General features: G+C 39.7%; 5 protein-coding genes across 5 annotated transcripts; all 5 read right to left on the bottom strand.

The window, feature by feature from the left end:
* Positions 1 to 230: 230 nt before the first annotated feature.
* LOC311005980 (B2 bradykinin receptor-like) lies at positions 231 to 7,869 on the bottom strand (the record flags this gene model as incomplete). Its single annotated transcript, XM_083998580.1, has 2 exons — positions 7,776 to 7,869; positions 231 to 1,275 (listed from the first exon to the last, which is right to left on the bottom strand). Exons 1-2 carry the CDS (start codon positions 7,793 to 7,795, stop codon positions 231 to 233), a joined length of 1,065 nt encoding a protein of 354 aa, XP_083854706.1. The 5' UTR covers positions 7,796 to 7,869.
* Positions 5,890 to 6,909, bottom strand: LOC311005874 (B2 bradykinin receptor-like; the record flags this gene model as incomplete). The annotated part of the gene is made up of 1 exon (XM_083998481.1): positions 5,890 to 6,909. One exon carries the CDS (start codon positions 6,907 to 6,909, stop codon positions 5,890 to 5,892), a length of 1,020 nt encoding a protein of 339 aa, XP_083854607.1.
* A 2,365-nt stretch (positions 7,870 to 10,234) lies between the features above and the next one.
* Positions 10,235 to 13,185, bottom strand: LOC311005365 (B2 bradykinin receptor-like). Its single transcript, XM_083997749.1, has 2 exons — positions 13,089 to 13,185; positions 10,235 to 12,268 (listed from the first exon to the last, which is right to left on the bottom strand). Exons 1-2 carry the CDS (start codon positions 13,106 to 13,108, stop codon positions 11,221 to 11,223), a joined length of 1,068 nt encoding a protein of 355 aa, XP_083853875.1. The 5' UTR covers positions 13,109 to 13,185; the 3' UTR covers positions 10,235 to 11,220.
* A 2,463-nt stretch (positions 13,186 to 15,648) lies between these two features.
* Positions 15,649 to 16,758, bottom strand: bdkrb1 (bradykinin receptor B1; the record flags this gene model as incomplete). Its single annotated transcript, XM_083997740.1, has 1 exon — positions 15,649 to 16,758. The coding sequence occupies one exon, from the start codon at positions 16,756 to 16,758 to the stop codon at positions 15,649 to 15,651; it is 1,110 nt and encodes a 369-aa protein (XP_083853866.1).
* Positions 16,759 to 19,122: 2,364 nt separating this feature from the next.
* LOC311005981 (uncharacterized protein) lies at positions 19,123 to 24,569 on the bottom strand (the record flags this gene model as incomplete). The annotated part of the gene is made up of 3 exons (XM_083998581.1): positions 24,460 to 24,569; positions 21,945 to 22,977; positions 19,123 to 20,142 (listed from the first exon to the last, which is right to left on the bottom strand). Exons 1-3 carry the CDS (start codon positions 24,477 to 24,479, stop codon positions 19,123 to 19,125), a joined length of 2,073 nt encoding a protein of 690 aa, XP_083854707.1. The 5' UTR covers positions 24,480 to 24,569.
* Positions 24,570 to 24,778: the final 209 nt, after the last annotated feature.

Raw genomic sequence — 24,778 nt, forward strand, 5'->3', positions numbered from 1 at the left:
GGGAGGTTTAAGATTTGAAGCAGGTCCCAGCACAGTGAGTCCTGCTGAACACATAAACTGTCCCTCCACTTTGCCAAAACCCTGGATTATGGTCCAATTGGAACAAATGATGAAAGACAGAGGGTGTCATACATTATCTTGATGAACAGGATCTGATGGGTATCCCTCCAAATCAAACATCATGCATCTAAAGTAAACATGCATGCTTATTTAAAAGATCCAATCTTTTATCAGCCTGAGGCATGCACAACTTTATCACTTCTTGATAGGTGTGTGCGTGCAGATTCAAGGCTGAAGGTCGATGTTCTCTGAACGTTCCACTGCTTGAAGAGTTCCTTAACTTTTTTCCGGAATTTTTTTCCTACGATAACATAGAGGATGGGATTGAGAACACTGTTGAAAAAGCCTAGGTAGATGACGACCTGTTTGCTGATATGTATGATGTTCAGAAGCTTGCACCCTCCCAAGATTTTTGCTGTTTTAAGCATTTCTATTATTTTCACTATGTGGAATGGTAACCAGCAGACCAGGAACGCCACAAGGACTGCCAGGACAAGAGTGGGGGCCTTACGCTCTGTGTTATGAGAATCTAAACGGTTATTCAGGGCTTGAATGATTTTGAAAGTACACAAGGAAATTATTAAAATGGGGATGATGAAGATTAGAAAAATCAGTATCCCCTCACACAACAGCTCTATATCTGTCCTTGGGTATTTAATATGGCATACTGTCTTGTTGTAGTTAGGTGTCACTTGCCTATACATGAGTACTGGAATACCCAAGAGCAAGCCAGAAGCCCATACCAGCAAACAAGCCAGTTTGGCATACTTTGGCCTACGCATTTTGTAATCGGACATTGGATGCACCAGTGCCAGGTAACGATCAATGCTGATCAGAACAAGGAAGTAGGTGCTGCAGTAGAGGTTCATTACGATGCCGAGGGGAATCAGTCGGCACATGGTACTACCAAAGGTCCAGTCGTATTTATCAGCTGCATACTTAGCATAAAAGGTCGCACAGGACACCAGGATGAGGTCTGCAGCAGCCAAGTTGCTCAGGTAGATCTCCCCCACATTGCAGGCCTTCTTGTGGAGACAGTAAACCATCAGGACAAACACATTGAAAATGATTCCCAGCACACAGATGGTCAGGATATAGACTGCCAGCGCAGTGTAGGTCCAATCCTCTGGTGGTTCAAAAATACATTGTTGTTCATTGTTTTTTGTGATGTTTTGGTCGTCATGCATAGGCGCAGGACTGAAGGTAGTGGCAAAGCTGTGGAGGACAGCAAACAAAGCAAAAAGGGTTCAGATGTTGACAGTGTTCCACAATATTGACATTACAACGTCAGTGTATGTGTCTTGAGCAATTTCCATTTTTGTTGCAAAAAAACAAAACAACTATTATTACAATTGTTTAGTACCTTTTAGTGAGGGTCTAAGGGCAGAGGATGTTGTTATGATGCTATGTGAAGCCCTTTGAGACAAACTGTAAAAATTGGCTATACAAATAAAATTGCCTTGCCTTGCCTTGTGCATGCCACTCTGTATCAACCATAAACAACATGCAAACTAGAATAATGAAATTTCTTCTTTGACAGTTATTGCATCCATAGCTCTATACAGTGTTAATGAAATGTTAAATGCTGATGAGTAGCTGCTTATATAAACATCACTGATTGACACAGAACATGTTGAGACAAAGGCAGAAACAAGGCAGTGGTTTGGTTTAGATTAAAAGACTGGTTTTGAAAACCTGTCTAACTTTTCTGACTGTGCCTTTCTAGATAAAACATATTTTCTGTTCAAGATAGTCACTTTGGTCTTGTGGTGTCGATGTTGAATCTAATCATCAAATCAAATCAAATTTTATTTGTTTGGCACTTTTCATGGCTAAAAGCAACACAAAGTACCTCACAGAAGCTGAAAACAACAAAGAAGAAAACCCAAACCTCCCACCCCCACAAATACACAGAGATATAGATACATAGAGACACACACACACACACGCACTAGCTGTCATTAGAGAGACATGGCCAGGCACCAAGACCTGAGGTAGGAACAAAGCCATGTTTGGGGGGCGACCACGACTAGGATGCGTTGCCACAGAGACAACCCCGACCCGGGCAGACAGGAGGCCCCACACCCAGGTGCAGAGCCCTCTAGCCACCCGGGCCGGAGCCATCCACAGGACAGCACCCTCATCAGTAGACCGAAAGCAACTCCCAGTGTGGTAGGCCCACATGAGGAATACAAAAACTCTGATGACTCTTCCCTGACGAAAAGTAAAAGATAGAAAAGCAATACAAAAACCTATTGAACCTTATGCATACCTGGTGGGCAGAAGAGTCATTCTTCCAAACAAAGTGGGAGTCAAAATTCCCAGCTCCACTCAAACAGTGGCGTCTGCTACAGTCTTCTGTGTCTGACTTGCTCTCTTACTGTAAAGGACAAAGAGAGCTGGTATTAAAGTGTATTGGTTCATAAGCTCCTCCTTCTCTTCTCTTTCCATTCCTCCTTTCCCTCCTCTTATTGTAGCCTTATATGTCTCTGTTTGCATCTTTTTTTTACTCTGAGATATTTAATCTTAACACATTGTGTTTGAAGTCAGTGTTTTATTTTTGTTTTGTTGCTGTCACAGGCAACAAGAAAGACACAAACCCTTGTGCTCAAGTCAAAATGCCTGTTGTTAAAAAAGGAGAGATTTATCAAATCCTTGATCTTTTTCATTTTGTAAAATTCTAACAGTTTGTGGCAGCAAGACAGCTTTACCTCCTAACAATGCAACCTACAGTATTGCCGCTGCCTCTTGATCAAGGAGAATCAAGTCATGGGAATTAGAGCCATGCCAAATGAGAGCACTGATCTTGGGTATCTAGAAAATTCTGTTCCAGTCCATGACTGGAACAAGAGCAGTTAGTAAGAGTCCAGAGGGAATTAGAGCCATGCCATATTACATTGAATAAGTACTTAATTGTTCAGTGTTTTCTTACAGGAGTAGATCACAAATTACTTTTTATTTTAGTGATGAATTACATGCTAACATGGTGTGCTACTAGCTACTAGTAAACACTGGCTCTGCAGGCTTCGCATTAATTTCTGTAACAAATATTTTCTAATGACATACAGTACCAAAATTTACTGTACATGGAGAATTAACAAAGACAAACAAGGAAAGACATTAGATAACAAATTTGAGATATAAGTTCAGATAAGATGGTTTTCCCTTTGTATGTTTAATATTTAAACACAAGTCAACAACACGGCCATATGGCAGTTAACAGAGACAGATAGGCCTACATACTGTGTCCATTAAACAAGACACAAGTGCCACTACAGAGACTGTGAACTGAAACCTGATTCCATTTCTCCTACAATTTACGTCCATTATCTGTTTTCAACCATAACTTTGACAAAGAAATATTACACATCCTCTAATTGCATTTTTTTTTAACCATATCCAAGCATTATTATCATATTAAGTCAAATAGAATAACAATTTGAGTCATACTCTGTGATTTACCCATGAGCAGATATGTTAGAGGAAAACAGGATGTCAAACAATAAGAGTTAAATCTGAATCTTTACATTAAAAATCACCACAGGTTTAATTTGCTCTGTTCTGTTTATGTAAGTGGACACAAGAGATCGTTGATGTGTGGTCATCCTCATTGGTTCCTCTCAACAGATTTGAAACTCCAGCATAACCTGCATTACTTTCTCTGGCAAGGACATCCCTCTGTCTTCAACAGTCACTAACCTCGGTGTCAGGTTTGACCCCCATCTAACCTTTGAGGCCCACATCAATCATCTCTGCAAAATATAATTTCACCACCTAAGGAATATACAGTAGCCAGACTTCGTCCCACACTAACAAGCTCGTACACGCCTTTGTCTTCTCCAGACTCGATTACTGTAACACACTTCTCACTGGGATTCCCAGCAAGAGCATGCAGAAATTACAACACATTCAAAATAAAAAAGTGCCGCTAGAATCATGCTGAGAGTATGTAAATATGAGCACATCACACCCATTGTTCACTCACTACGCTGGCTACCCATCTCTGCTCGGATCGATTACAAAGTCTCTCCCCTCCCTTTCCAGTGCATCCATGGCAACGCCCCCCAGTACCTTGAAGAACTCTTCACCCCCCCAGACCTCAGCACGCTCACTCCGCCCCACCAACAGCTACAGATTTCTCCCCCCAAGGACGAAGAGCCGCACACTTGAGACCGAGCCTTCTGCTCCTCTGCTCCTCGACTGTGGAACACCCTCCTAGAACACCTGAGGGTTCCACAGACGATTGATAGTTTTAAAAAGGGTCTTACAACCTACCTTTAAAAAAAAATCTTTTAATCTGTAATTGTTTGCCTGTGCTACTTTGATAACTGTTTTTAACTCTTGTTTTAACTCTTTTATTTTGGTTACTGTTATAGCACTTTGAGGTTTCTTGTTAAATGTAAAGTGTGTTAGAAATAAAATGTATTATCATTATTATTATTCAAGTCTGATCCTCTGTGTTGATGTCTGGTCCTTCTGTAGATGGCACCAACTTTCCTCCTTAAGTACTGCTATGAGAAAACATATGGATTGAGAGTACTGTTGACGAAGGCCAGATACACTGAAACATCATTCCCCTTCATTGTGTGTAGGAGTGTGAGACAAGCCGGGGTAAGTTGCTCACTGTCGCTCACTGGTAGTAGGGCAGCCAGAAGATGATAAACATAGCCAGAACAACAAGGACTAGGTATGCTGCCTTCCTCTCTGCATTTTCTCATCTTCTGGCTAATATCTACAGGATAAGGAAGCCAAACGTATATGCTGACAGTCATGTTGTAGCGCAGTCTCCAGCTTTCATGAGGGATCTGATTTAGACCAGCTCTATTTACAACTGTTGTGTGTGCATGCAGTTTTCTTCAGTAATGTGGGCCTCAAGCCAATGTGGTGAGTGAACTCACTTTTTATTTACTAACACATAAAGTAGACGTCAAGAAAAATAAGAAACCACCATATTCGGTGTGGAGTTCAACAACTGAACCCTAACCCTAACTATTACAGACACAGTAAAGTGCAAACAGACTCCAGTTTGAGTCACTTCTCAGGTTACTGTGACTGTGTGACTGAAGTAAACAAACAACTCACATTTATACAAATATGAAAATATACACACAGTGTGTAGTGGGAACGTAAATGCAAGAGTTACATTGTCAGTATACAGTTATACAGAGTAATATCAGAATGACTTAGAATCATAATCATAATATCAATCGGTACAAGTAACAACATGCAGAGAAATAGATGCAGGCATATATAGTTACATGGAACATCCCATCATTAGTCTTTAACACTTTCTGTGCACACATCATTTCCATTTCCTTTGTACATTATTTCAATTTCAATTTATGGCCATTACTTCTGCAGTATAATGCAGAGTCTGGCACAGTTGTTTATTAATGTAGCAGTGTTATTATTGTGTTGAGCCTGAAAGCATTTTCAGCAACAGCTGTGTGATATAACAGTTAAAATGGTAGATACATTTATTTGAGATCCATATCCTGTAAAGTCACCACACCCTGAGTTTTGACATCCTCTGTGTTGACGTCCTGTCCTCTTTCTGTTTAACTTTCCTCATGTTGCCCAGATGAAACAGGAAGGGAGGTTTAAGATTTGAAGCAGGTCCCAGCGCGGTGAATCCAGCATATACTGAACACATAAACTGTCCCTCCACTTTGCCAAAACCCTGGATTATGGTCCAATTGGAACAAATAATGAAAGACAGAGGGTGTCATACTTTATCTTGATGAACAGGATCTGATGGGTATCCCTCCAAATCAAACATCATGCATCTGAAGTAAACATGCATGCTTATTTTAAAGATCCAATCTTTTATCAGCCTGAGGCATGCACAACTTTATCACTTCTTGATAGGTGTGTGCGTGCAGATTCAAGGCTGAAGGTCGATGTTCTCTGAATGTTCCACTGTGTGAAGAGTTCCTTAACTTTCTTCCTGAATTTTTTTCCTACGATAACATAGAGGATGGGATTGAGAGCACTGTTGAAAAAGCCTAGGTAGGTGACGACCTGTTTGCTGATATATATGAATTTCAGAAGCTTGCACCCTCCCAAGATTTTCGCTGTTTTAAGCATTTCTATTATCTTCACCACGTGGAATGGTAACCAGCAGACCAGGAACGCCACGAGGACTGCCAGGACAAGAGTGGTGGCCTTACGCTCTCTGTTATGAGAATCTAAACGGTTATTTAGGGCTTGAATGATTTTGAAAGTACAAAAGGAAATTATTAAGATGGGGATGATGAAGATTAGAAAAATCAGTACTCCCTCACACAACACCTCTATATCTGTGCTTGGGTATTTAATAAAGCATGCTGTCTTGGAGTTAGGCAAAAGCATCACTTGCCTATACATGAGTATTGGGATAGCCAAGAGAAAGCCAAAAGCCCATACCAGAAAACAAGCCAGTTTGACATATCTTGGCCTACGCATTCTGTCGTGGGACAGTGGGTGCACCAGTGCCAGATAACGATCAATGCTGATCAGAACAAGGAAGTAGGTGCTGCAGTAGAGGTTCATTACGATGCCGAGGGGAATCAGTCGGCACATGGTACTACCAAAGGTCCAGTCGTATTTGTCAGCTGCATACTTAGCATAAAAGGTCGCACAGGACACCAGGATGAGGTCTGCAGCAGCCAAGTTGCTCAGGTAGATCTCAGCCACAGTGCAGGCCTTCTTGTGGAGACAGTAAACCATCAGGACAAACACATTGAAAATGATTCCCAGCACACAGATGGTCAGGATATAGACTGCCAGAGCAGTGTAGGTCCAATCCTCCGGTAGTTCAAAACGACATTGTTGTGTATTGCTTTTCGTGATGTTTCGGTCGTCATGCATAGGCGCAGGACTGAAGTTAGTGGGGATGCTGGAGGACAGCAAACAAGGCAAAACATTAAAATAATACAAACATGACAAAACAAACTGTTTTAAGATAAAAAAAAAGAGAAAAGAATCACCAGCATTTTTGTTTTTCAAAAACTAGTATAGCATACTGAGAAACCCAGAGGCCCAAGTAACCATAAGAAATATTTAATGATACTAAAACTTAATTCACATCATCTGCTGTGCTTTAACAACAGCACACTGAGTTGCCCCTTGGTATGAAATGCATTATATAAATAAAGATGCCTTGCCTTGCCTAATGTTCCACAATACTGACTTTACAAATTCAGCGTAATATGTCTATAGCAAGTTCCACTTTAATTTTTTTTTTTTTTTTTTTACAATAAACTATTGTTAAAATAGTTTAGTACCTTTTAGTGCCGGTGGTTCTGTGTATCAACCATAAACATGCAAACTAGAATACTGAAATTGTTTGACAGTTATTGCATCCATATTTCTCTTAAGTGTTAATAGAATGTTAAGTAGCTGCTTATATAAACATCACTGATTGACACAGAACATGTTGAGACAAATGCAGAAACAAAGCTGCAGCTTGGTATGACCAAAGGACTTGGAAACCTGTCTAACTTTTCTGAAGAGGCTGTGCCTATTTGGATAAAATAATTTTCTGTTCAAGATAGTCACTTTGGTCTTGTGGTGTCTTGTATTTAGTTTTTTTTAAAGCTTGCTTACATTGTTAGATTAACACAGACCACTACTGATGATGAACAGAAAGGAACATTACATTTTTGATGACCCTTGCATAACTGTGACAGAAATTAAAAGATAGAAAAGCAATACAAAAACCTAATGAACCTTACTTTGTGGGCAGAAGAGTCATTTTCCAAACAAAGTCCACGTGTAGGGTGTTTAAATTCCCAGCTCCACTCAACCAGTGGCGTCTGCTACAGTCTTCTGTGTCTGACTTGCTCTCTTAAAAGACAAAGAGAGCTGGTATTAATGTGTATCGGTTCATAAGCTCCTCCTTCCCTTCTCTTTCCATTCCTCTTTTCCTTCCTCTTCTTGTAGCCTTATATGTCTCTGCAGTTTTTTGTTTTTCAGAGATATTTCATCTTAATTTTTGTCTCGTTGCTGCAGGCAACCAGAAAGACACAAACCTATATTATCACTTGTGCTCAAGTCAAAATGCCTGTTGTTAAAAAAGGAGAGATTTATGGAATCCTTGATCTTTTTCAGTTTGTGAAATTGGTGGTGGGAAAACAGCTGCACCATCTTACAAGACCACCTACAGTATTACCGCTGCCTCTTTCTTCTCACCAAACTGACTGTGGCACAAGAGCAGCTAGTGAAAATCCAGAGGGAATCAGTGCCATGCCAAATGAGAGCACCAATATTGGGCATCTAGAAAATTCTATTCCAATTCATCTGTTTTTGTTGCGGGAGGACCACAACAAAAACGAGATTCAATTAAAGTAATTAACTGTGATTGTTCATTAGAGCCCTGGAAACGGATGTCAAGTGGGAACATGCTGTAGAGTAAATGGCTACTATACAATTAGTTATACATGAGATTTTACCACTGCCAAATGTCAGTCTGATATATCAAAATAAAAACATATTCTTGGGTTTATCAGATAGATTTATTTTAGAATTAATGACAAGTTTTCAGTTGAAACATGACAGCATTCAATCCATGTGGTAAGATGCCCAAAGTGTGATGTTAGCATACTATCACCCATCCATCCATCCATCCATCCATCCATCCATCCATCCATCCATCCATCCATCCATCCATCCATCCATCCATCCATCCATCCATCCATCCATCCATTACAGTATCTGTGATGAAGGCTGAAGCCAATCCCTGCTGAGATTGGGAGGGTGTGGAGCAGTAGCAGATGATAAACACAGCCAGAACATCAAGGGCACGGTATGCTCCTTTCCTCTCCACACTCCCCCTGCTGCATTTTCTCATCTTCTGGCTGCTACTGATTACTTAGGTGATGTGGCAACTACAGCAGGATACAATTGGAACAGAGATAAGGAAGCCTACTATGCTGACAGTCATGTTGTAGCACAGTCCCCAGCCTTCATGAGGGTATGCTAAGTAGCATGCACCAATTGCTAGATGAGGGAACAACTGAGTGGAAGAGTATAGCAAGGAAGCTGAGCACAATTCCAGCAATCCAGATACCAAAGCAAATCCAGTGGGGTGAGGGCCAGGTATCTGTCCGCACTAAGACGCGTAAGAATAAACACACTGCAGTAATAATGCATCAAAATAGAAATAATAAGAGTTGATATAGCCTACAGTATGATTTAGGTCAGCTCTATTTACCACTGTTGTGTGTGCATGCAGTTTTCTTCAGGAATGTGGTCCTCAAGTGAGTGAACTCACTTTTAATTTACCTCCAAATAAAGTGGACGTCATGAAAAATTAGAAACCACCATATTCAGTGTGGAAATCCTCTTACAAACTTTGCAATGGTGACAAATGATTTTACTGCTGCATTTGTGCCATACCAGTTCCACAACTGATTACAGACACAGTAAAGTGTAAACAGACTCCAGTGTGACTGTGTGAGTCACTACTCCTCATCAGGTTGCTGTGACTATGTGACTGAAGAAAACAAACAACACAAATGTATATGCCAATAGACACACAGGGCCCTATACTAAATGTTAGCTTTTGTAAAAACGTGTGCAACCTTGATTGCAAACACATGTTGAAGCTGATCTACTAACCCGGTGCACCAAGGATTGCTCTCTCAAATGGGCAAAATAGTATGCACAATCCATTTACAGTAGCGTGTTTGTCTTGATGAATATCCAAATGGGCGTTTCTACCAGAACACGCAAAAATATTGGGAGGAGTAATCATGCTTTCACCTGTAACTGTCGTTGTACCTGTTTGTGTTGTCTTCTGCTTGTCCCCCCGGTCTGTCACTACACCCTTCTCTTGTTTCTATGTAAGCATTTTTGGGTTCTTGAAAAGCGCTATACAAGTCTAATGAATTATTATTATCATCATGCACCAATCCCTAGATGAGGGTACAACTGCACAGAGTGGAAGAGTATAGCAAGGAAGCTGAGCACAATTCCAGCAATCCAGATGCCGAAGCAAATCCGGTGTGATCCGCACTCACAGGCGTAAGAATAAACAGACTGCAGTAATAATTCATCCCAATAGAGATCATAAGAGTTAATATATGATTTAGGTCAGCTCTTACCACTGTTGTGTGTGTGCATGCAGTTTTCTTCAGGAATGTGGTCCTCAAGCCAATGTGGTGAGTGAACTTTTTATTTACTTCCAAATAAAGTGGACGTCATGAAAAACAAGACACAACCTTATTCAGTGTGGAAATCCTCTTACAAACTTTGCAATGGTGACCAACGATTTTACTACTGTATTTGTGCCATGCCAGGTGTTACATTATAATGATTATGCAAGAGGCCCACAACTGATAATCTATTACAGACACAGTAAAGTGCAAACAGACTCCAGTTTGAGTCACTTCTCAGGTTACTGTGACTGTGTGACTGAAGTAAACAAACAACACACATTTATACAAATATGCAAATATACAGTGTGGAGTGGGAACGTAAATGCAAGAGTTACATTATCAGTATACAGTTATACAGAGTAATATCATTATGACTTAGAATCATAATCATAATATCAATTGGTACAAGTTACAACATACAGAGAAATAGATGCAGGCATGAATAGTCACATGGAACATCCCATCATTAGACTTTAACACTTTCTGTGCACACATCATTTCCATCTCTTTTGTACATTATTTCCATTTCAGTTTATGGCCATTACTTCTGCAGTATAACGCAGAGCCTGGCACAGTTGTTTAATAATGTAGCAGTGTTATTATTGTGTTGAGCCTGAAAGCATTTTCAGCAACAGCTGTGTAATATAACTGTTAAAATGGTAGATACGGTACATATATTTGACATAATTATTTGACATCCTCTGTGTTGACGTCCTGTCCTCTTTCTGTTTCTGTTTCTGTTAACTTTCCTCATGTTGCCCAGATGAAACAGGAAGGAAGATAAGAAGGAAGATAAGATTGGAAGCAGGTCCCAGCACGGTGAATCCTGCATATACTGAACACATAAACTGTTCCTCCACTTTGCCGAAACCCTGAATTATGGTCCAATCAGAACAAATAATGACAGACATAGGGGGTCATACTTTATCTTGATGAACAGGATCTGATGGGTATCCCTCCAGATCAAACATCATGCATCTAAAGTAAACATGCATGCTTATTTAAAAGATCCAATTTTTTATCAGCCTGAGGCATGCACAACTTTATCACTTCTTGATAGGTGTGTGCGTGCAGATTCAAGGCTGAAGGTCGATGTTCTCTGAACGTTCCACTGCTTGAAGAGTTCCTTAACTTTCTTCCGGAATTTTTTTCCTACGATAACATAGAGGATGGGATTGAGAACACTGTTGAAAAAGCCTAGGTAGATGACGACCTGTTTGCTGATATATATGATGTTCATAAGCTTGCACCCTCCCAAGATTTTCGCAGTTTTTATCATATCTATTATTTTCACTATGTGGAATGGTAACCAGCAGACCAGGAACGCCACAAGGACTGCCAGGACAAGAGTGGTGGCCTTACGTTCTGTGTTATGAGATTCTAAATGGTTATTTAGGGCTTGAATGATTTTGAAAGTACAAAAGGAAATTATTAAGATGGGGATGATGAAGATTAGAGAAGTCAGTACTCCCTCAAACGACAGCTCTATATCTGTGCTTGGGTATTTAATAAAGCATACTGTCTTGGAGTTAGGCAAAAGCATCACTTGCCTATACATGAGAACTGGGATACCCAAGAGCAAGCCAGAAGCCCATACCAGCAAACAAGCCAGTTTGGCATACTTTGGCCTACGCATTCTGTCATAGGACATTGGGTGCACCAGTGCCAGGTAACGATCAATGCTGATCAGAACAAGGAAGTAGGTGCTGCAGTAGAGGTTCATTACGATGCCGAGGGGAATCAGTCGGCACATGGTAATACCAAAGGACCAGTCGTATTTATCAGCAGTGTATTTAGCATAAAAGGTCACACAGGATACCAGGATGAGGTCTGCAGCAGCCAAGTTGCTCAGGTAGATCTCTGCCACAGTGCAGGCCTTCTTGTGGAGACAGTAAACCATCAGGACAAACACATTGAAAATGATTCCCAGCACACAGATGGTCAGGATATAGACTGCCTGCACAGTGTAGGTCCAATCCTCTGGTGGTTCAAAAATACATTGTTGTTCAATGTTTTTTGTGATGTTTTGGTTGTCATGCATAGGTGCAGGACTGAAGGTAGTGGGGATGCTGGAGGACAGCAAACAAGGCAAAACATTAAAATAATGCAAACATGACAAAACAGTTTTAAAATTGCTTTAAAAAAAAATCACCAGCCCAAGTAATAATGAGAAATATTTAATGATACTAAAACTTAATTCAGGTCATCTGCTGTGCTCTAACAATGACTAATACAGAAGAACAGAAGTATTACAGTTCTAAGAGTTATTATGACAAGAAAACTGTTGCACAGCTGTTGCACAGCTACAGCTGTTAAGGTCTGACCACTTTTATTTATTTTTATTTCACAATAAAGAGGCTGGAGTGGTGATTTTACAGGAAACTCGTGCATGTTGCTCTATGTATCAACCATAGACATGCAAACTAGAATAATGACATTTTGACAGTTATTGCCTTCTATACAGTGTTAATGAAATGTTAAATGCTGATCAGTAGCTGTTTATATTGACATCATTGATTGACACAGAACACACTGAGACAAATGCAGAAACAAAGCTGCAGTTTGGTAAGACGAAAAGACTGAGTTTGAAAACCTGGCCCAACTTTTCTGAACAAGCTGTGCCTGTCTGGAAAAAATAATTTTCTGTTAACGAAAGTAACTTTGGTCTTGTGGTGTCTTGTATCTTTTGGTGTCTATGTGAGCAGTTTCATGAAGCTGGTTTACATTGTTACATTAACACAGACTACTGGTAAAATAAAGGTTGAAAAAAACACAGACTACTGATCATATTGAACAGTATGAAAACTTTAATGACCCTTTCATATTCAACAGTGATGAAAAGTAAAATATAGAAAGACAATGCAAAAACATAATGAACCTCGTGCATACCTTGTGGGCAGAAAAGCCATTCTTCTCAAGAAATTCCACGTGAAAGGAGTCAAAATTCCCAGCGACACTCAACCTGCTACAGTCTTCTGTGTCTGACTTAGAAGACACAACAAGAGTGTTTTGGTTCATAAGCTCCTCCTTTCACCTCTTCTCAGAGACTTGTATGCACAGCCTGTATCTTTGTTTAAAGTCTCTTGTTTTTCAGAGATATTTAATCTCAACAGATTGTGTTTAAGGTCAGAGTTTCATACACTTCACCTGGCTGTGGAGGTTTCTCAATGGAAGCCTTTAATACGCCAATAAAACTGATTTAATACCTGTAACATAATCCTCCTGTCTTCACATTTTCTTTGTAGGATTACCCTAACATTACCACAAGGCAGGAATTTGTAATACTAATCCCTTCTGTGACTTAGACTTGGATAAGCACCAGAAAACAGAGGGATTGAAATTATTATTTTGTTTAAACTCATTCAGTGATGTCATATAACAACTCTGGCTAGCAGGGATGTTTTTAATAAGTCTAATGGCATGAAATGAAACAAAAGAAGAAGAAGAAAAGACAGTTTCAACAGTGTCCAGTGTATACAAAATAACCATTGAAACAATCTCACTTTGAGTTCATAAATCTATGCAGCCTACATGTCCAGCTAACCTACACCTGAATACAAAAACATTAACAGCAGGTGAAAATATGCTTCACAATGTAAATTTGTATGTGTGCTTATTTTAAGTTCATTTTATTTAAAATTACAGTTTTTAATTTTCAGACTGCACTGTAAAGTCATAAACTTAAGTTGAAATGCATTACAGCCTAAGGTCTTTAGGTTTTTGCATACTTTATACATGAAATAGAATATCTGCAATATCTGTTGGTACTGTATATACTGTATACAACAAGCATTAAATACAATATACTTTTTCATCTCAGCCTTACAATTTCAGGCTTTTTGTCTCTATACTGTCACAGGCAACAAGAAAGAAGGTAAAGGTAAAGGTAGGTAAAGGTACTTTATTTGTCACATATACAGCTAGTACAGTGAAATTCTTTCTCTGCATTTAACCCATCCCTGAGGAGCAGTGGGCAGCCACGGTGCGGCGCCCGGGGACCAACTCCAGATTATGAGCCAGTGCCTTTGGTCAGGGGCGCTGACTGGAGGATTAACCTAGCCGACATGTTTTTAGAAAATAACTTAGCTGGTCTAGAATTTAACACAAAACTGCACCACCTTACAAAGCCACATACAGTACTGTACAATATTACAATCAGTGTCATGCCAAACAAGAGCACTGATCTTGAGCATCTGGAAAATTTGGTTCCAGTTCATCCATAAATAAACACTGTCAAACATATTCAACAACTACAATGGATATTTTTGAGTGAGAGAAATAAAGGAACTCTTGACAAAAAACATAGTCATTCCCTCTATCAACTTTATTTTTTACTCCAGAATAATAGCAAGCTAGGGAAATGGGAGGACCACAACAAAAACAAGATTCAATTAAAATAATCAACTGCAATTGTTCATTAGATTTAGATCATAGAGCTCTGGAAATGTATGTAACCGTGGGACCATAACAAACAAGGAAAAACATTAGATAAAAAACTCTAGATACAAGTGAAGATAAGATGGGTTTACCTTTGTGTTTTTATATTTAAACACAAGTCAAGGGACAGGGACAGACACAGATGATACAGATACATGCTGTGTCCATGAAATAAGACGTAAGTGCCACTACAGACACTGCAAACTGTAACTTGACTCCAAATTTCCTCCTACAGATTACGTCCATTATCTCTTTTTTCAACCCTAACTGGCAAAGCAATATTATACATCATCTAATAGCATTTTATAACCATATAAGAGGAGCATTATCATATCAAGTCTCATGACATAACAGTTTGAGTCGCATCCTGTGTATTAACTTTACTCATTAGCAAAAGAAAACCACTATTCCATTGTGTTTGAGAATGCTCAAAAGTACAATCATTTTGGCAGAATATGATGGGGCCCATTTCCCAGATGGTGGGTAAGAACGTTCCCCTGCAAGCGAAACTTTGTATCCGGGGTATATACCCTGAAAATGTGGTTGTCAATTCTAAACAAGCTCTTCAAGCTAGAAGAGTGATTGCTCTTTTATGGAAAAATTTTGAATTACCCTCTGTAAAATTATGGCTGAAGGAGATTGCAACATACCTTGCGTTAGATATTACATAGAGGGAAAATAAAACTGTTAAAGTATGGAAACCTTTTTTTTGAATTTTTGGAGGATGAGCATGTTACAATAACTTGCAGTTCATCACTCCTGCTGCTTTTTCAGGTATTTATTTGTTTTTACTTCTGTTACTACTGTTTTATTTGTATTATTTTTTTCCCCCTCATCTTTTGATTGCTTTGTTGTATAGTACTGTACACTTATACATTATTTGCTATTGCTTTGGTCATTGTTATGTGTATGTTTTCTATGTAAAAACTTAATAAAATATTGTTTAAAAAAAAAAGAAAACTTTACCCATGAGCAGAAATGGAAGTGACCACAGGATATCAAAGAATAAGCATCAAATCTGAACCTTTGCATTAAAAATGACCACAGGCTTAATTTGCTCTGTCCTGTTGATGTAAGTGGACACAAGAGATCGTTGATGTGTGGTCATGTCTGATCCTCTGCGGTGATGTCTGGTCCTCCTGTAGATGTCACTAACTTTCCTTCTAAAGTACTGCCCTGAGAAAACATACAGCAGTGGATTGAGGGTACTGTTGACAAAGGCCAGATACACTGAAACATCATGTCCAGCGTTGAGAGTGTGAGACCACAGCCTCTCATCCAACACATGCAGGTCACAGAGTGTGTCTAGGAAGGTGAATACCTGGAAAGGACCCCAGCACACTAAGAATAGTAGTGTGACAGAGTAGACAAGTACTGTGGCCTTTGTGTCATTAACGTCATTAAAACCTATACTCTCCCTCCTCTGAGCTAAAGCTTTGATTATGTTCCCACTGCTGAAAACAATGACCAGAACAGGGAGTACAAATCCCACCGCGTTCAACAGGATCTGATGGGCTAACTTCCAAGAGCTATCATAAGAGTAATCCAATATGCAGGATGTTGTGTTATACTCCTTGATGAACTTGACTTTTCTGTGAACCATAGTTGGTGTGCTCATTATGATCCCTAGTATCCACATAAAGAAGCAGGCCACCTTGGCATAAAGCGTCCGTCTCAACCCTCTGGCTTTCATGGTCTTCACAAATGCTAGGTAGCGATCGACACTTATCATGACAAGGGTGTAGATGCTAGTGTAGAAATTGATGATGATGATGGAGTTGACCAGTTTGCATAAGGCGTCTCCGTATAGCCAGTCAAAGTCGTTGAGGATGTACATTGCCCAGAAAGGGAGGCCACACAGGAGAATGAAGTCAGCCAGTGCCAGGTTGCTCAGGAAGATCTCTGCTACAGTCAGTCGATCCTTGTGGGCTACAAACACCACCAGGACAAAGCTGTTAAAGAGAAGGCCTAACAGGCTTAAGATGAAGATGTATGGGGGCACAACAGAGCGGACAAGCTCCCAGTCTTCAGACATTGGAGCCTCTGATGGACCCACTGGCAGGGATGTTGTGCTGTTTTCAGACCACAGTGTTGCCACAGTAACAAGTTTCATTGGTTCCATGGTCTAGGACACAAAATTGAAGGTCTGTTGTTATTTTTGAAAACTGCTGCATCGTAGAAAAAAATCAGTATACTTACAATAAAATGAACAAAGACTAAAAAGATCCCGAACATAAAATTGTCAGCGATGTTTGTTCAGATCAGCCGCATTAGTTTTCTGATGAAACAGACACACACTTAAATAAGTCTGCCTTTAGTTCAACGAAACTTAAACAATTATTTTTTTGCACAGTCTTTCAGTCTTAGTAAAACATATTGTTTTGTGTATGACTTTTCCAAAGAACTGACTCTGAGACCAAAAACAACAAAAACAAAGGACAGAAAATAAGGAGCTCTTACCGTATGTTTCATGAACATGTTCCTCCTATGGCAAAATACTAATGCTAAAAATCATGGGACGAAGCTCATCTGTGTACACTGAGCTCATAGTAAAAGTACACACAAGACCTTTTGTATACAGAGTTGCATTCTTCCACACCCTTGGTTGAGGAGTTCAGTGGATCATCTTGTTTATAAAACAGTCAAATCGGGTTTGCGCACATGTCAGAGACACTGCAGCAAATGTTCTGGAGAGAGAGGCCCAAACTGCAGATGCCTGACTTCATCACAACTAGGTTAATCTATTCTGATTCATAATGTTATGTTTTTTTTTAAGTTTTTTTTTTTTTTAGCTCTTACTCCTTTTTTGACGAGACAGAGAGGGAGAAAGACACGCAGCAAAGGGCCAGCGGGGGACTATAGCCCTATAGCCTCTAGGGCGACTGCTCAACACACCCAAATGATTCCCCATTAAGTATTATTTTATCAATTGTAATGCAAATCTGTCTCTGTTTATACAGTCTGTAAATCCTCTCTTAAATGCTTTGCTTATCAATTTAATTTCAGTTTACTCTATTATACTTCAACTGGATGAGTTGAGAGGAGTAAAAAAAAAAAAAAAAAAAAAAAATTGCATCCTAACTCAAGATAACAATAACAGAACTCATATGACTCAACCAAGTCAAAGTCAAAGTCATAGCCAAACTTGTAAACAATATGACAAGTTGAGCCTGTGCTATCCCTTTTATGGTCAAAATTATAACTGCACACTTGCAAATTGTTTAGTCTATTAAGCACTTTTGAAATGGAAACTGGCATCCAATGTGTTAGCATTCCTATCCTTTCTTATCAAAACACATACATCCCATTCTTCATAGTCACATACAATATTTTATTAAGAAAAACCAACACTTACACATTGTTGATACAATCCATAACATTTTCATTTTTCAAAGGCTTAGCTGACAATTCTGTCTGAGATCCAAATGCTTTGTGGTTGATTTTTATGTTTTTCTTATTATGTTGGTAATGCAGCAGACACACCAAGTAACTAGCTCAATCTATAATAAACTCTATGATACATAAACATTATGGTTTCTTAGTTTCCAATTTTAGACTTTAACACGTGAGGAACTATAGAAAAATCACTCAAGTGGCTGATTGTTGCTACTAAAAAGAAAGCTGTTGTTGGAAAATAAACATGAGGTAAACCACAACATTAAGCTGGCCTTTGTTTGGGAACAATGAGTGGGACATTTCTGAGAGGAACTACTAAGTTCAAGACGACAAACAATGTAATGGAAAATAATAGTCAACATAACCTCTGGAGTAAATTTACCTCAACAATGCAGGCCCATGCAATCCATTAACACTAACATACCTGAACATTACAAATGTTTTTACACCTGGAAATTCTTTGTCACTTCAAGAAAGCCAAAAATTATTTTGCATCAGAAACATGTTACATGCAAATAAAAGGAAATGCATCTTAGTTACACAAATAAGTCTGGTGTTTATTTCCAATTTTCTTCCAAATATAACAGATTTCCAGATAGAGTTGAAAATGTATAGGCTACCACACTTCTGTCTTTGCAGTGACTATGAAGCCAATTAGCCTATCTTAGCATAAAGACTGAAAACATGCGGAAATAGCTAACCTGGCTCCGCCAACAGGTAAGTAAAATACACTTAAATCACAACATATCTGTTTAATGTGTACTAAATCAAAGTAAAAAAAATAAAATAAAAAAAGAGATGTTGTGGGGTGCATGCCAAAAAAATCCTTATTTTTGTGGCAAGCCTGTGAATATTCTCATTTGTCCAGGTCATCGTCATCCCCAAAGACAACAAGTCCAGTTGCTTTTGATTTAAACTTCCTTGGGGATAATGATGACCTGTTATATGAGCTAAGCTATATTTAGTTTCCACAAAAATAAGGTTTAAATCAAAAGCAACTGGACAACAAGTTAAACTTAAACTTCTACTAAATATAGCTTAGTTCACCAGCTATCAACTTCATCTAACTAATTTCCCGTGTTGATGGAATTTAAATTTTACTGCTGTCAGTTTGTTTAGAGTTAACATTGGAATGATGAGATTTTCTCCACTGCTGTTTCCTCCTGCACAGCAACGGTCTAAACACTTCCCTTGCCCTCTGCTTGAAGTGCTTCCCCACAATCACATACAGGAAAGGATTCAATGAGCTGTTACTGTAGCCGAGGTAAGTCGCTAACTGGTTGCCAATGTCCAGTACATATGCCCAGGTACATCCAGAGATGACTCCATAATGATCCAAAGTGTCCAAGATGATCAGAACCTGGTAGGGCAGCCAGCAGATGATAAACACAGCCAGAACAACAAGGACGAGATATGCTGCCTTCCTCTCCACTCTCCCGCTGCTGCATTTCCTCATTTTCTGGCTACTACGGATTACTTTAGTGATGTGGTAACTACAGAAGGATACAATTGGAACAGGGATAAGGAAGCCTACTATGCTGACAGTCATGTTGTAGCGCAGTCTCCAGCCTTCATGGGGGTATGCTAGGTAGCACGCATCAATCCCCAAATGAGGAAAGAACTGTACAGAGCGGAAGAGTAGAGCAGGGAAGCTGAACAGAATTCCAGCAATCCAGATACAGAAGCAAATCCCACGTGCCCAGAAGGCCCGTCGTTCCCTCCCCTGGGACAGCGGTCTGGTGAGGGCCAGGTATCTGTCCACACTCACGAGCGTAAGAAACAACACACTGCAGTAGTAATTCATCCCAATGACAATATTGATAAATTGGCACATGGGCTCTCCAAACCGCCAGTGAAACCTGTCGATGATAGTTGCCACCCAAAACGGCAGACACAACACCATGAGGAGATCCGCCACTGCCAGGTTGCACAGGTAGATGTCGGCCACAGAGCTGCGATGCTTCTGGAGACAGAACACGCAAAGCACAAAGGAGTTGCCGATCACTCCGAGAGCGCAGATGACGGACATGTAGGCTGGCTGCATGGTATACACCCAGTCCCACGCATCTGTGTGGTTGCAGACAAGCTCAGACGTTGTGGCACTCTCCATAAGTCACTCTTCAGCCTGTTTTAGAGTTGGAGACATGAGGGTGCTGTCATCATGAATATATATACCAGTAAAACCTCTTATCTGTGTCAACACAGGTGTGATGTATGTGTTGCTACCTTCACGTCGTGATTCGAGTTCTAAGTGTAAAGGCATAATTGATTTAATGGAGTGTGGATAATGGCAGTTTATCAGTCAGACCACACAGCACAAACATACCATCATGAAAGAGCAGAAGCTTAGCAGCAGATGGATGGACACACACAGATACAGTATACACACAGCACCAACTTATATATTTAAGGTCAAATCCTCCCTATTGTCTATGGAAGTGTAAATTAATTAACAATAATAATAATGCTGCAGACACAGTCCATATTTATACATTTTATAAGAATAAAACCTTTGGACTTTTGGATTGTTAAAGCAGATGTCAAGTGATATTTGAAAATCATTCCATCATCCCATATAAGCACATATGGGTTATAGTGTTTGTGATTTTCATACAGAAAGTAGAAAGGTTTCAACTACAACAACTACTTTTTACTCAACTTTTATCAACCCCTGCTAACGATTCAGCAGCTTTCTTTCACAGGTTAAGTAGTCAGCACTCACAGCAACAGGCTGCTCTGTGATTGAACTTGAACCCATCTGGTTTGAAGCAAGAGGTAATGAACAGATAGAATACAATGGAAACTGTGTGTAGGGAAAGCTCACTACAAAAATAAACACATCTTTTTCGATATGTAGATATAGTGCATTGTTTCCATCTTGTCTGATTCAACACTTTTGAACAAAGAAAAAAGTATTTGAGATTTGAAAGAAGAGAGTAAAAACACAGAGTCACAATCCTCACAGGCCAAGAAAAATAGAAAAATACATGAAAACATGTCTAACTGTGTATTTTTGGCCTATTCCATTTGGCCGTTAGAGGCCATTTGAGGTAAATTTGTCAGCCTGCATGTTTTTTGTTCCACAACAATTTTCAGCTCTTGCAATAGTGGTAAAGTCTGACTCCTAACAAAGATTTCCTGTTTGGCATCACATGCCTTCATTCTGGGGACAAATAGGAGTGTACTCTTGCCCACAACCCACACTGAGTCAACATTGGGCCATTAAATGGTGGGGTGGCGAGAAATGTATGATGAGACAACTGGTCACTATACAGCCAATGAAGAAAGGAGCATGTTTGTGTGTCACCACTGGAAACTCTTGAACAGAATCCTGTTTTTAACTCAGCAGACAATGAGTCAGAAACATCAAAAATCACTTAGCAAAGCAGTAGGAGACTCTACATTTCCACATGTATGCTCAACATTTTAAAAGAAGATAAAGATCCAATGTGACATCTATAAAACCAGATTTTATTTGAATCTACAGTGTTAAGAAGGAAACATATCTACATTTTATTTACAATCTGTGTTATCAGAACTAAAAGAAAGAGTATGAAAACTGTGTTTACATAAACTTTTGCTGAAACAACCTATACATTTACAACCCTGGTATTTGACAATGTTTGCAACAATAGACAAGGTGTAGTTTGTTGTGGAACTGTTATAAACTTGTAGTTATAGGTTTTACAGGTTATGCTAAGTCACATATATCCATTTAGAATAGATGACACAGAATAACACCTTTGTTGATTTATCTTTTTGAAAAGACATCTCTTCAGAGATTGATTTGAGGAAACATAGTTTGGTCCCATTACCAGACAATCACATCTGCTCATCCAGGCACTTAACATGTCACGAGATTATAAAACAGCTTCTGAAATAATGTCTGAAAATGACAGCACTATATTATACTGCAGTCTTTAGAGTAGAGGACTGGTTTGAGCGTGTTGAATCCAACATCATTGTTCTCTTAAAGCTCCACTGCTTGAAAACTTCCCTGACTTTTTTCCTGAAGTTCTTTCCTACGATGACATATAGGATGGGGTTGAGGACACTGTTGAAGAAGGCTAGGTAGGTGAAGATCTGGTTGCAGATTTCCAGGACAGCCAAAAACCGACAACCACTGAGCACCTCAGCTCTCAGGAGAACGTCCAGTGTGGTGACCACGTGGAATGGCAACCAGCAGATAAGAAAGGCCAGGAGCACTGCCAGCATCAGAGTGGTGGCCCTCTGCTCTGTTTTCTCAGCACTGAACCGCTCTATTGCCTGTTTTTTCAAAGCCTTAATAATTCTGACAGTGCAGAATGTGATGATCGAAATTGGGATGATGAAGATAAAAACAATCAACATCCCATCCCAGAGCAGCTCTACGGTGTGGTTTGGGTAGTTGAGAAAACATGCGTGAACATCATACTGCGGGAAATATTTCACCTCCCGGTAGACCATTGTGGGGATACTCAGGAGCAAACCAAAACCCCACATCAGCAGACAGCCCAGTTTGGCGTACTTTGGCCTACGCATTCTGCCATGGGACATTGTATGAACTAATGCCAAATAGCGATCTATGCCGATCAGAATGAGGAAGTATAGGCTGCAGTAGACATTCATCTTAATGCCCAGGTTGATGAGTTTGCACAGGAACTGACCAAAGGGCCAGTTGAAACCATTGGATACGTTTACGGCCCAGAAGGGCAAACAGGAAACCAGGACAAGGTCCGCGGCGGCCAAGTTACTCAAGTAGATTTCCGGCACAGTGCAGGCCTTCTTGTGGAGACAGAAAACCATCAGGACAAACACATTAAACACGATTCCCAGCACAGAGATGAGCAGGATATACACTGGCTGACCGGTGGTGAGCCACGCCCAGTCATAATGCTCAGGACACTCGGTGCCATTGGTGTCGTTTTGGTCTCCATAGAAACCTGTGGTGCTGAGGACTGGGATACTGTGAAAAACATAAAAAAAAAGGACAATTAAACATGGGCAAATATGTTTATTGACCTCTTGGTGAGAGTTAGATGAGATTGATTGACTTATGTCATAAGCTGCAGTTTAGTTTAGACTAACTTAAAGACCGGATACAGAGCTTTGTTCATCCATGTATTGGCTACTGGTTATCTGAGCATGGTTGCAGGTAACACCCTGCACATATTTGTCTATGACAGGGATGACATACTGCATACAGATAAACAAACCTCACATGTCATAGAACACATGCAGGCACAGGCAGAATTATGCAAATGCAACAAGTTTTATGCACCTAGCCCTCTGAATCAAACCCAGAACCTTCTGCAACAGTGCAAACCACTGCTGCACTGTGCCATCCAAAACTAGTGAAACTGATCCACCAGCAGCTCTTCCAATTATCTTTTCCAGCCCCAGTTACAGTATATCATCAGTGATAACAGCAGAGAAACATAATGCCCTACTTTATATACTATAGTTCATGCCATCTTTGTAGAATAAAGTAAAAACACATTTGCTTGTACAACTGTCATTTGTAGTCCACTAAAACAACACAAGCCAGCATTACAAAAAACAACAACTTTGAGCTTGCACAATTACTGCTGTTCAGCTGATAACCACCTACACATCCAAGTATATCAGCTACTGTAAATTGAGTCACTAACTGCTGCAGAGCAGACTAAACTTGTACACGCAACCAGTCAGCCCTCCCAGCAGTCATTAATTTCAATTGTAACTGAGCCCCTCAGAACAATGACCACTAATGAGCAACAGGCTCAGCTCTGGTCGGTCTTCTGTTCCCTTGAGGGTGCTTGATTGATTGGTGCTTGCTCTGCACAATGCTGTATGAGATTTCCTACAGTATATGTATATGTCATACATCTAACTTGACTGAGAATTTGTTTTATTCTGAACCATTATTATGCCCCAGTCAACTGTATTTCTTTGAAGAGCAAACTTCAAACCATGCGTCACATTAAAGTTAATTTTCACTGTAAGGAGGAGAAACCTGTCCTGTGCCTGGAGACAAATTGAATCCAGAAGCTCCAGTTGCAAATTTACAAATGCCAGATATTTGGCATTTATCTATCTTCTTATATTTAGCTTTAATATAAGATACTGTATGTTACAGTCAATATTTCCATTCAAGTTTCTACTCTAGAGACACAATGTAGCCTACTAGTGCTGCTCAGTGACGCATGAAACAGCAAACCTCTTTGAGAGACATAACAAGACACATTTCTACTGGGTTGATCTCTCTGAATTTCTTTAGTTCTTATTATTCTCTCTCACAACAAGTCTTGACAACACTAGCTGTCACAAAATGTATATATATATTTTTTGTTACTGGCATGCAATGATCAAATTCTCTTGCAATTCTCGATTTCAAAAAATAGATAATATTTTACTGATTATCTTAAATACTTTTACAATATATGAAGCAAATTAAACTTATACATACCTTGTAGGTGGTAGAGTCATTCCTCCTGAGTAAATCCTGAGACCAGAGACTTCCAGATGCGGCTCCACTCTTCACTGTTCACTCTCTCTCTCTCTCCTCTCTGTTTCTGACTCACTCTCTTAAAGGAAACTGTAATTAAGAGATGTCAGGCCAAAAAGACATACTTCACTCTGCATCCACACCCTCTCTCTCCTCCTCTTTGTAAGGGTCATGGACATGTGCTTTTGGTATACTTACTGTTTTCTAATCAACATTGTGAATTGTTGTGTGGTTCATTTTTGTGTTGAGTATTATTCCAATAAAAACATCTACAATTCCC

The sequence above is a fragment of the Trachurus trachurus genome (genome assembly GCF_905171665.1).
Source record: "Trachurus trachurus genome assembly, chromosome: 22".
NCBI lineage: Eukaryota > Metazoa > Chordata > Actinopteri > Carangiformes > Carangidae > Trachurus > Trachurus trachurus.

Bases quoted from the DNA above. Each gene is read 5' to 3' on its own strand.
- LOC311005365 (XM_083997749.1), bottom strand. From the start codon at position 13,108: ATGGCTTTTCTGCCCACAAG. The intron at 12,269-13,088 runs GTATGCACGAGG...GCTGTCCTCCAG, and splicing joins ATGGCTTTTCTGCCCACAAG to CATCCCCACTACCTTCAGTC.